At 43.8% G+C, this 12,056-nt stretch overlaps 1 protein-coding gene across 3 annotated transcripts in view; it reads right to left on the minus strand.

Annotated features, from left to right (window-relative positions):
- Positions 1-11,222, minus strand: part of AASS (aminoadipate-semialdehyde synthase) — a 31,491-nt gene extending 20,269 nt beyond the window's left edge. Inside the window, exons 1-13 of one of the 3 annotated variants that reach the window (XM_040596893.1) lie at positions 11,119-11,222; positions 8,830-9,053; positions 7,515-7,691; positions 6,778-6,862; positions 5,977-6,044; positions 5,720-5,866; positions 4,646-4,724; positions 4,427-4,554; positions 4,112-4,260; positions 2,791-2,913; positions 2,530-2,641; positions 1,943-2,002; positions 1,782-1,849 (exon numbers count right to left, since the gene is read on the minus strand). In XM_040596893.1, the coding sequence (XP_040452827.1) occupies positions 1,782-1,849; positions 1,943-2,002; positions 2,530-2,641; positions 2,791-2,913; positions 4,112-4,260; positions 4,427-4,554; positions 4,646-4,724; positions 5,720-5,866; positions 5,977-6,044; positions 6,778-6,862; positions 7,515-7,691; positions 8,830-9,045 (1,412 nt within the window). In that variant the 5' untranslated portion in view covers positions 9,046-9,053; positions 11,119-11,222. Of the gene's footprint in view, positions 1-1,781; positions 1,850-1,942; positions 2,003-2,529; positions 2,642-2,790; positions 2,914-4,111; positions 4,261-4,426; positions 4,555-4,645; positions 4,725-5,719; positions 5,867-5,976; positions 6,045-6,777; positions 6,863-7,514; positions 7,692-8,829; positions 9,054-10,731; positions 10,885-11,118 lie in introns of those variants that run through there. The other 2 variants (XM_040596894.1, XM_040596895.1) reach the window with 2 other exon arrangements.
- Between the last annotated feature and the right edge of the window lie 834 nt (positions 11,223-12,056).

Genomic DNA, 12,056 nt, shown 5'->3' on the forward strand with positions numbered 1-12,056 from the left:
ACTTTTCCAGTCTCCAGAATGAGGTCACACTTGGATCAAACATAGCATGTCTGCTCTAGAAGAGGGACAAACATGAGCTACCAAATAACCCATCAAGAGGGGGAACAGAATCTACACAGTCCCAGAAAAGAACATTTCAGATTATGCCTCTTCTCTACATACAAGTTTAAATGATTCAGTTATGTTAACCTATGAACAAATAACAGTAATACTTAGAGGCCCACATTGTTAATGGAAGTGTGGATGAGAAATTGGTAGCAGGTTTGAAGCAAGTAAAGGTGAAAAGATGGAAAAAAACCTCAGTAAATCAAACTGCTCCTGCATTCTAGTGGCGCTCAGGACAGTTCGGCTCATGCAGTCTGGCTATCCTATGCCTGAAATGCTCACAAACTTCCAAAGGGTAAGCAAATAGTCTAAACAGAGCCCTCAGAAACTAAACTAGACGCAGCATAATGCTTTGTTAGAGTAATAACACAAGCCACGTAATTCCTACAGAGTCTAAAGAAGAGCCTATCTCTAGCTAAATCATCACAACTTAAGCAGTGCTTTCATTTGCACTATCTCCAAAGCCTGCAAAGGGTATTGTTAGCAGGTCTTGCTGTTCTGACAGCTAAGTAAGCAACACCAATGAACAACTGAACATCACGTGCAACACAGGTATGCAGAAATATCAAAAATCTACCCAGAAAAAACCCTTTGGGAATGAAGTCTCCAGCTTCTCAGGGTAGTTCACACAAAACCATGAAAAAAGAAAAAAAACCAACCAGATTATCGTGCTGTGTAAGAATTAAAAAAATTTGTTACTGAGACAGCCTCTTGAGGTTGTGTACCAAACAGCACAAGACAAAAATCACTGAGAGCTGAAATCTTGGAGAGGCAAACAGCATGTTACTTTGGGTGGAAAACACATCTATAGTTCATCATGCACAAATTCATAACCAGAACTCCCAAAGGAAACTGGAGAAGTTTAGCGTGCAGAAGTCAACACACTATGCTTTTAGTGCATAGTGCATGCAGTACTTGTGGTCAGACCAATTTCAACTTTTATATGATATACAGCGCAGCTGGCATTGACCATGAACATGCAACCAGAGGTACCCACATATTGTCAAATTAATACTTTTCATAGGTGAACAGTAGGTGTTTGCTAACAATAGGGAACAAGGGGAAGAGAAGGGATATCCAGGTTATTTATACTTCTGTCAGCTTAATCCACTCAACTTCTTTCATGTTACCACTGGCGGATGACTACTGAGACAGGGTACAGATGAAGTGGTAGCTAAAGCTGTAGCTACAGGAACATAATGAAAAGTCTGAGAGTCTCACAGAGGCTCCTGAATACATCCAGTCACAGAACAATGCTATACAGCACAGCACTTGAGCTATACCCGAGGAAACTAGGTTCAAGGTATACTAGAGAGCCTTTTCCTTTCAGCCATACCTTTCAAAGGACTGTATGTTACATTCATTTTAGAAGGGCAAGGAGTAACAGAATAATACTGGCACGTGGCTGTTTTCTGCCTCTGGTAAAACAGTCTTCATAACTTAAGAAAGAGAAAAATGACCACTTTCTCAACTTCAATATAAGTTACTAACACGTTAATTATTTAGGCAATGTGCATGAAGAAGGAAGTCATCAAGCTAGGAGACATTTAGACACAGTGCAACATAGCAGTATTCCACCAAAACACAACAGTACATAACTGCAAAAGGGGAGATAGAATACAGACAAGTTTTTTAAAATCCTGAACCAAATAAACTCTAAGAAGCTACACATTTACCTGCTCTCCCTCAGTTTCTGGATATATTCGTACTTAGCTGTCAGCGAGCCATTGGATGCAATCACTGCCTAGAAATACATGAAACAAATTTTGAGGGGGTTTTGTACATGTACATTTTAAAGCAGAGGAAGACGAGCAGAGTGCCAAATTGCAAAACTTACATCTCGAACAACAGATGAGTAATTCTGGCTTTCAAGAGGTTCTGAGCCTTCTGATAACAGCTACGGAAATAAGTTATTTCAAATTAGGTCATTTTATTTCCCGTATTTTTTTTCAGAGTAAACCATCAAGATTTTAAGCAACATTCAAACGCATGCAACAATACCAATATCTTGTAGATCTGAAATTCTCCTGGCCCCGATCAGTGGCATTTGACTTTTATGAAAATGCAGGAATGCAAACAGCAGTCTGATTGTGAGTAACTGCCGAGTGCCCCAAGAAAATCAGATTTAGACATCTACTGCAGGGTCCAGGAAACACGAACTACCTGCCAGAGCCTGTTTCCTGCCTACAGAAAGTGTTCTTGACAAATCCCCAAGACATTCAGGTCACTAGTGTCTCATTCACGTGTTGCTCTTGTTTGTATGGCCTCAAGGCTTAGAAAGCTTTTTTTTTTTTTCAGAAGTACAAAGTCAGTTATGTTCTACAGCAGATTCCTTTTGAATGTATACAGGAGACCAGAAAAGCACCAAACAAGCAGACCAAAGTCCGAGCCTTTTACCTTCTTGTTGGACACATAAGACCTTACCATCTCTTCAATATATGGGAAAAGCATATCGCCAAAGTACTCTGTTGCTTCTATAGGAAGCTGAGCTGGCAGATTGTCGATGGAACACATCAGAATCCCAGAGCCTTCAACACTGAAAAAGAGAACACAGCTCTTCTAAACTACTCCTGGTACCTGAAAGCGTACCACCTTTCAGAAGTGTTTTAAAAGCACATTTTTTCAGTATAATGTTTCACTGTAGAAATTAGAGAGGAAAGCAATAAAAACTAAAGGCTCTCCCACCTGTCATGAATAATATGCTGGTCAGCATCATACATACAAAATGGACTGTCAATTGTTGTACACTCCGTCATAAATTCTATAGATCCTCCAGTGTCTGCTGAAATGTCACATATTGCCAGAAGTCTAAAGTGATTAAGCAAAAAAGAGACAAAGGAATAGAGCATTATCCAAATTACTAAGAATCATAGGTATAAAAGATCACAAGTGAACAGGAAATAAAAGAAACATGAGATCTATGAGACTTGTAGTTTCACTCATCTTAACCAATTCAGAAGTCAAAACAACACAAACAATGACATCCAGAAACATAATGGCAATCTGGCCCTACTGGAGTCGTAAGATTTCCATTTGCATCAACGGGATCCATATTTGATGTGTAACTTCTCTAAGACCAGGAGAATCCACAGATCCACCATTTTTTCTCTGTACTCGATGTCCTGTCAACACCTCCCATTCATTATCCATCTACCAATTCCCCCAAGCTGTCACTAGGCTGTCCTGCACTAGAATAACTTCACTGTCATAAAGGGAAACCTAAAGAAATGGCTGCCTCATTTCAGTTCACAGATAGCTGGTGCAGGTGGAGCATTCATAGCCTAACTCACAACCTCTAGCTCCACTCAAGGTTAACACTTAAATTCTTTATTTGTCATGTGATGCTGCCACGTGATGGTGAAAGGTGTCAAGAGTTGGCAGATAAGAGACAATGGCCTGCTTCCTCACCAGAAAACATCGCCATATCCTCCGCAAATCCATTCCCAGGCCAATCTCCCAGAGAACTACTACACAGGGCTATTAGAGAACGGGTAGCTCTCACCCACACTGAAAGGAGACATGCACCCCATGTTCCATCCTTAAAGCTATACAGGGTTGTGAAGCTTTTCCACTACCTGCTGCAGAAATCAGAGGTATTAAGGAACAGTGATTGAAATTGTACAAGCCAAATGACAGGGTAGGAAGAACTTAACCAATAAACTCTTATTCTGGCATAGAAACTTAAGAGTGCAGTAGGTATGTTTCCCAGATGCCATGCTGTTTATATTGGATTCCACACAAGGACCAATGGCAGAACTACCTTTGCAGAAAGACAGCTGACACTTGTCAATCATTTGTACTGTGATGTTTCCAAAAACTCCAAACTGTAAAAAAAACAGTGCAAAGTGCAGAAGAACAAAAGCAAAATCAATGGGGCATTGTGCAACATGCAAGAGGAACAATGTAAGAAACAGAATCCTTTGGTAGATACTGTGGTGAAACTGCCTAACACTACAACTTAATCATGGTGCTGCAGAATGGTTACAAGTGAACTGAGGTCTCTTACTTGTGTGGCAACTCAGGACAACCCTCTGTTGAACCAGTAGCAGATCTAACTGGCACCAGAAGCTTCTGAGCATCCTGTCGGCTTAACAAGCGAGGAGTATGTTGTTCCCAGTATATGCCATTAATTAAACAAGTTGTGTAGGGTGCAATCTGCAAAGAAAGTTACAGATGGTTGATGTAACTAAGCACTTAAAAAGCTGAAAGCACCTGGTCTAGTGTTTTAAATGAATGCTCTCTTAACTGATGAATATGCAAAGGTGTAGTGAATACCAACACTGTAGAAAACCTTTCAAATAAGAACAGAAGAGATGCTCACATCAGTGTTAAAGCGAGAAGTGTACAGTTCTGGATGTTTATCATAATCTACAGGATCATATAGTCCATCACGTTTCCTTACAAGATGATGGTGACGACTTAACACTGTCCCATAGACTTTTCTGAGGTCTGAGGTTAAAAAAAAAAAAATCAAATATAGCTGTTATACTTGGACAAAAAGGGTTCCAGCGTTTTCAGTAACTTTATTGTCACACCATACCTCCAGATCTGGAAACTTCCTTTAACTCATGTGGTTCCACAAACTCACATGGGAGAGCATTGAACATTTCTTGAGCACCCTGCAAACCATGAAGTAGGATTCAGAATGAGCAGAGAATACAAAGGTAGTGTAACACTGCTCATTTGGTGTGTGAAAACAAATATAAAAATGCCACACTTTGACAGTCCTGCCAGAGAACTTACTCAGAGATGTACAAACTGTTTCACACATACCCCCACTTAGCCAAAACAAAGTTGCCTGGGCTCTGTGTACAAGGAATTTACACCATTCCTCATTACTGCAGTATGCCTAAGCCCCAGTCCAATGCCTAGTTTATATTTCTAAAGGCAGAGCTGGAAGGCCTCAGCTCAGCCACAACACATGGTTTTGCTGCCACTCTGAGGAGCAGTTTCTCTTTAGGGAAGAACCCTGAAGCCACCTCTCACCAACCAGGCTGTTCTAAAGGCAAAGAACTTCAAGATGACTTTCCCAATGAGCCGTGATCATAGAACACAAGCCTTTCAGACATGCCATCCTTTTGTCCAGAAAGCACATGTTTACACAGTCAGTGATTTCACTTTCTATCTGGAGCCTAGTTAACTCATCTTTGTTGCCAAAACCAGGAGTAAGCCTTTCCCCTATGTCATAGAAATAGCTCTAAAGTCTAGTACATGTAAACCAAGTCAGTGCTACAAAAACAGATATAAAAACTCAGTGAGTATTAGAAAATAAAATTATTTCCCCATCCTTTAATGGGGTGATTCAACATACTTTGTGAGCCCAGAGTCAACAGAGGGGAGAGAGGGAGACAAAAATCATGCTGGTGGGAAAAGAGAGAGGAGCAGTAAGATGTAAGCCATCTTTCATGATAAGAAGTTAGCATGGTCAGCCTTGTCAGGCATGATCTCACCTTAAAGGCATTAGTTTAGGGTACTTAAAAACTCTTAGTGGCAAAGGAAAACCTGAAGTCCAAACAAAATGAACCCATCAACCAATTTAACCTGATATATATCAAATGCCAAGAATTTCTATCAAAAATAATATAGCATTTTATCTTGAAGACATAACGCCTACCTTAGAAACATTACCAGTGCCTGTAAATACAAATGTTAAGGGCCCAACTGACTTTGGCATCAATCCCAGTGAAATTTCATATCCAGCATCCCGTACTGCCTGCACAGCCTGGCTGCTATTCCTGTAGTTATGTGCCATCCCAATGTGCTGAAATCAAAGGCACAGACATCAAGACGTTTTCTATATTCAAATACAGATAATTAGCAGATGCCCAAATGTCATTTTGCTAAAGAAAATACATACACATATACTCTTACCATGAAGGGAGTGTTATGTCCCAGGGCTAAAAATCGTAATCCTAATCCATGTAGGATGTTGATCATTCCTATTGATAAAAAACAAAAAGTAAAATCAGACCATCAGTGTTAATTATGAATATGCACAGTTAGAAACCACAGAGACTGACTGAAGTCTAAATCATCCTAGATACTTTGCTCATCTTTTAATATTAATACTTTACTTCTAAAGAAAGTCTACATAAAACGAGGGAAGGAGAAATTCAATAGAAGATCACGACCTTAAACTTCCTCTTGGCCCACATTATGCATTTCTGCACTATTTATTACTCAGATATCCTTTTACGAGATGCATCCACATCACCAGATTCCAAAGAAGGACATAATAAGAAGAGTCTTCTGAAGAAACAGAACAGAAATTCAGTAGAAAGGTGTGAGAACCATGCCTCACAAAAATCACTGTAAATGAGTAACAGAGTGACAAACATGTTCAAACTCGCAGGACTGACAGCAGCCATTTCTTTCAAAAGCCTATTCAGTTGATCTCCTGATATTTAGTCCACCTCAGGTTAGTTGAAGAGACAGATGGGACTTCAAGACAACATAAATTAATAGATTTGCCACGAATCCACAGGACTATTTGACATGTATTGTCATCAAAAGTAGGGAGCACAAAACAGAATGGAAAAAAGCACTTAAAAGCAAGAGTTAAAAATGCAGTTAAAAATGCATTTGGAGCCTCAACTTTCAGGAAACGTAGACAACCAGAAGTATTACAAAAAGTTACTCGTTGCAAGCCTGCCTTTACTTTGTGCACTATACCTGCTACACCAGCCCACTTTCCAAAGGCCACAACTCGCATTCCTTTATGATCAACCATTTTTTCATAGTCAAACAGTCGAATTTCCTGAAAATACATAGCAAACTGAGTATTAAAATTTTCAGTGAATGCAGTCAGTGGCACGTTGCTCCCCTAGGAACTACCTTTTCGTATGCCTTTGTCATCCTTTGTGATAGAGGCTGCTGGGCATATAAGAGAAATTCGTAACAAGATTTAAGTATAAAAATAAAACCGGAAAATTTGCACTGAATTCTTGTTTTAAAGAGTCTCTGCACCACCTGCGCACTCTTGGCACAAAGCTCCCCAACATGCCACTCCAGCTGCTGCAGACCATTCACACACATCTTCTGCCAAGAGGCTGCTCATTTCTGAGTGAACTGGCTGCCTCCCTCTGTAACAACGAACACATGCTCTAACTTAATAACTTTCCAACAAGCCTTCATGCTCATCCAGCATGAAACTCTCTTAAGCACACAGCATGCTCGCAACTCACCTGCCTCACACACATAAACAGAGTAGCACTGCATACACAAGATCCACTGAGCAAGAAATAGTCAGCTCCAGAAAAGGATACTGAAAACAGTCCTTATTAGCTGTCTACAAATATGCATGCTGCAAGTAACCACACCAAGCAGCAAGCTTCTGATCACACTTCAGCATTAAATGCAGTTTCCACCCCATGCTAACAGCCAATTGCCTTCACTACGACTTAATTTACCTGTCTCAGAATCTCATCCAAAAGGGGCATGTTTGCCTCTTGGGCTTTAATAGTGTGAGAGAAGAAGGCATAGTTCTTTTTAGGGATTAGTTTGTCCTCTGGAGGTCTCTTCACACCTACTATCAGAGAAGCCTCGGAAATATCTTCTTGAATAATGCCACCTGCTTTGACATAATCCTATGAAACAGAAAAATCAAAGTAAATTTTTCTGTGGTTTTTTTCATATTCAGATCTCAGCACATAAGCAACTAAAACAGAGCACAAACAGATAATCCTACAAAGCAGACACAAGTTACTGCATGTGATAGATTCATAAACCTCTTTATCAAAAGGGGTGTCAAATATCAAATTGAATTTCCATGCTCATACCCTATTGTACAAGACCAAAACAAATCACGTGTTAGTAAAATCCTTCACTGACTACAAAAGGGACATTTTACTACATTTAAAGTATCTTATAGTATTGCAATAAACAGTCCTCTGTAATGTGTTGAAATACTTCAAAATAAGTTTAGAGAAGTCTGACAAACTAATCTGAAGACTGATGACATGTGATTTTATAAAATTGTGTAAAACTAAGTCCAAGCTGAAGAGCAACTTCTAAAAGATTCTTTTTCCATATCGAAATTTATTTTTGTTCTCCCTTACCTCAAAAACATATTAAAATTCCAGCTTCGATATCATAGTTGTGTACCTAGTGTGGTATGTACTTCAGTGAAAACCAGCTCTGTGCCTTCATTAAAAGGTGATATCTACACGCGATCACTAATCCCCTACTTACATTTCAATTTTTATGTTGGCTCAGATACCTTACAGCAGAGTATTACACCTGCTACAAGAACTGTAAAAGCTCTTAGTTCTGAACCTCACAGCATTAAAGAAAAAAACCCTCTCTCCTCATTTTACATGAGGAACGGGATTGAAGCAGGAATGGGATTCACCAGATTTGTCCTTTCTCCTGGTTTTTTAAATATGCTTATTTTTTTGTGTTGCCTCCGTACAAACAGAAGACAAACCCACCAATGTTAAATGAATTCCCAAGTTCCTACTTCAAGAGCACCTAGAACTTCTTCAGACACAGATGAAATGGCAAGAAATCAATTAAAACAACTCCAAAAACCCAGCAGTGTGCCAACATTACATTAAAAGGCTAAACAAACTACTCCTTCTCTCCACTAGGACACGATGGCTCCTCATTTCATGACAACATTATTAATATGTTTTCTTATGTATACACTTTGAATATTATTTTTCCTGTACTATGGTTAATAACTGGACTATGGTTTTGCTTATCTAACTCAAAATGGGACCTTACCTTTTCATGGATGGCTCTCCGGTTTGATGGCTGCACCAAGACCTTGTACCCCATCTGTGTCAATTCCTTAACATGCTTTGGTGCTAGAGGTGCTCTTCTTTCCCACGCATTAACATCTTCTCTCCTGATTGCCAGCACAGACTTACGATGATGCCAACGCTTAGAAGCATGATGAAACACACACCTACCATCTGTGTGACTAAAGGCTCGAAGCATGGTAAAGCCTGATGACAGCAAAGACAAAGTAGTAAAATAATACATGTATATGTACGATTCAAACCTTGTTTGTGCAAAACTTCTGGTCTCCTTTAACATCTGCTGTAAAACACAAACCAGATACTTTATACTCTAGTTACAGCCTACTTTTGAGAGACAAGAATTTACTTTCAGCTTACTTAGTTGCATCTCAGTCTGGTGGGATGTCATTACAGAAACAAATTGTTGGTACTACTGTAAAGGAAGGCTTTTAATGTGTTCAATGTACAAAAATTTGCTGGAATCTTAAAGACGTCAATTAAATTCATTTGCCAACATAAACATGCAAAGACCAAGCACTTATCAAAGCTTGCATCAAAAACAGTAAGAAGTAACAAGCACGCAGAAAGTAAGCAGAACACAGGCTATAATGCAAGGAGTTGATTAAAAGAGAAAGCCCAATACATCAGACTAATGTTAAGTATTTTTATATAGCTAATTCTTACACACACTGAAGATGGAAGATAAGGACCAGACTCTTAACTACCACTTGGCAGTCAAGCATATATGCGGCCAGGAGCGACAGGTTTTCTTCCTATTAAAAATTTTATCCAATTTTTCCAATAAACTGGAAAAGTTTCATTAGGACAACCCCAATGCAGAGGATGATCCCTTTACTTCCTCTTTCCTCTTCACTCCCAGTGAAGCATATACGCCACTGCTTAGCTCTGCTGTGAATGGCAAGGGCTCTGCGCAGGTCCAGCAGCAAATACCTAGGAGCCTAAGGACTTCAGATATTTATGCGATTGATAGATGTGGAACTCAAAGACAGATAGAGGCTTCGAAGATATGAACTTTGTTTCCAAAGATATTTTAATTGATAATTACAAGAATCCCTGTATCTGACTTATTTGGAAAATCCTGTTTGCCTTCATGTCTCAGTCTTGTAAAACCCCTATACATCTAAAACCTTACGAGGTCCTAGTTAACTCCAGGCTTCCTTAACAGAAAGAGGAAGGCACAAACAGAAGCACACAGTCAGTCCTCTGTGTTAGCTCCAAGTGTGACCTTCCTACCATCGCTAGATTTGTCCACCAGCAGAAGTTACCATACAGAAGTTGGAGTTACAACACTGCACTTCAGCATGCTAAAAGGATCCTCAGAGAGCACGTTGGTATATCTCAAAAACACAGGCAGTCTTGTCACACATTGTCACTATTACTGCATGCTAAAACGTAACAATGACAGCAGTTCACACCAATGCACCGCACCTCATACCCAGGCCTGCAGTGAAGCAAATTTCCCTCTCACAGAGGAGTCCTACACGACAAAAATGCTGCTTTCAGGAGGCACCTGGCTGCCCTGCACTTCCAGCATGGGAAGGGGGGAAGGAGGGCAGTCAGCAAACATTCCCCGTGACCTCTGACAGGCCAGAAGTTCATTCGCCTACCTCCCTGTGTGTGCTCAGGCTTAGCCACAGAGATACTGATAACTCTGTTGCAGAGGTGAAAGTAACTTTAGAATTCCAAGCCCGTGGAGCCAGCGAGCCCCCGGGCCCGCTCAGCACGCCGGCCGCCCGAGGGAGCCGAGCGCACCGCGGCTCCGTCACCCGTGCTGGGGGGCTCTTCCCCACACCTCCCGGTCTCACCGAGGCTAAAACTGCGCTGGGCAACACAGCAAAGGCAGAACCGGGTAACAGCAACGCACCTGGCTGCGGCACACCGCCCGGTCGTGCTGCTGTCCCAGGCGAGCCCGGTACGCTCACACTGCCCACCTGTGCCTCCGCGTACTGCCTGAGACCCAGCCGAACCACAGCGCCCGGCGCTGCCTGCGCGTTTCGCGCCCCAGAGCCGGCGGTCGCTGCCCCCTCAGCCCCCCCCCAGCCCCTCGCCTGGAGGGGCGACGCGTGGAAGAAAAGTCCCCGCAAGCCAGGCCGGGGGGCGCAGGCAGCGGGCCTGAGGGAGAAGCGCAGCGAGCGGGAGGCACCGGCCGCGGCAGGCCGGGGCAGAGCGGCCGCCTGGCCGGCAAGGGCTGCCCGCGGGGACGGCACCAGGCCGGGCGGCGCAGCGGGGCGGCGGGCAGCGCGGCACCTACCTCAGGGCGAGCGGGGCGGCGGGGCAGGCTGGGCCCTCCGCCCGCCTCCCTCCTCCGGCCGACGACCAGCCGGAGACACGACACGCCCAGGGCGGCAGCCAACCGCGAGGCGCCCTCCGGCTACACCCTCCGCTGCCCGCCAATCGGGAGGGCCCCGGCCGCGGCGTCACGGCGGGCGCCGGCACGGCCCCTCACCGCCCCCAGTTCCTGGAAGGCTGCGGGCCCCCCTCCCCCCCCACCCCCCGCTCCCCGGCGGCGGCCCGGGCAGGGGGCAGCGGGCGGTGGCGCGGCCTGCGCAGCCCCTGCGCCGCGGGCAGCCCCACGCGTGGCCCTGCAGGGCCCCCCCACCGGCACCACGGGCCCTCACAGCGCCCCGCGGGTGCAGCTACCCCCGCCGCGCCCCGCACCGGGCCTGCCCCGCGCCGTGCCCGGGGCGAGGCCGCGCACAGGCCGCGCCTGCCCCGCCACAGCCCTGCCCGGGCCCCTCGCCACCTGCTCGCCCTCCTGCACACCGCCTCCTGCACACCGCCTCAAAGCATTGACGTGTGCGCAGTCACCGTGTGCTTTCGGGTGTCTGTAAGGTAGCACAGGAAACTGATTTTGCCCACCGGATAGATGCGACACTTGAGTTGTTACTTTGTTGCCATTGTTCAGCTGGAACTCGGCCCTCGATTTAGGTCCTTTGTGATGCGCTTCCACTGCTAAGTTTGCTTCTCATAAATAATAATGGGGTGTCATAGCTGTAAATCACGAGATTTATCAGATCTAAGAAACGAAAGCAAAACCAGAGTCACATAGGTTTGTGGGGTGAAGAAGAGCTTTCCTGTCAGAGAAAGGCAGGCTGCACACTGCGGGAAGTACACCTCCGCGAGCGAGCCTCCGAGGCGGAGATGGAGCTGCTGTTACCAGCCTCTGTTAGCAGATGTGAGGACATGGCT

This window comes from Falco naumanni, chromosome 5 (assembly GCF_017639655.2).
Source record: "Falco naumanni isolate bFalNau1 chromosome 5, bFalNau1.pat, whole genome shotgun sequence".
NCBI lineage: Eukaryota > Metazoa > Chordata > Aves > Falconiformes > Falconidae > Falco > Falco naumanni.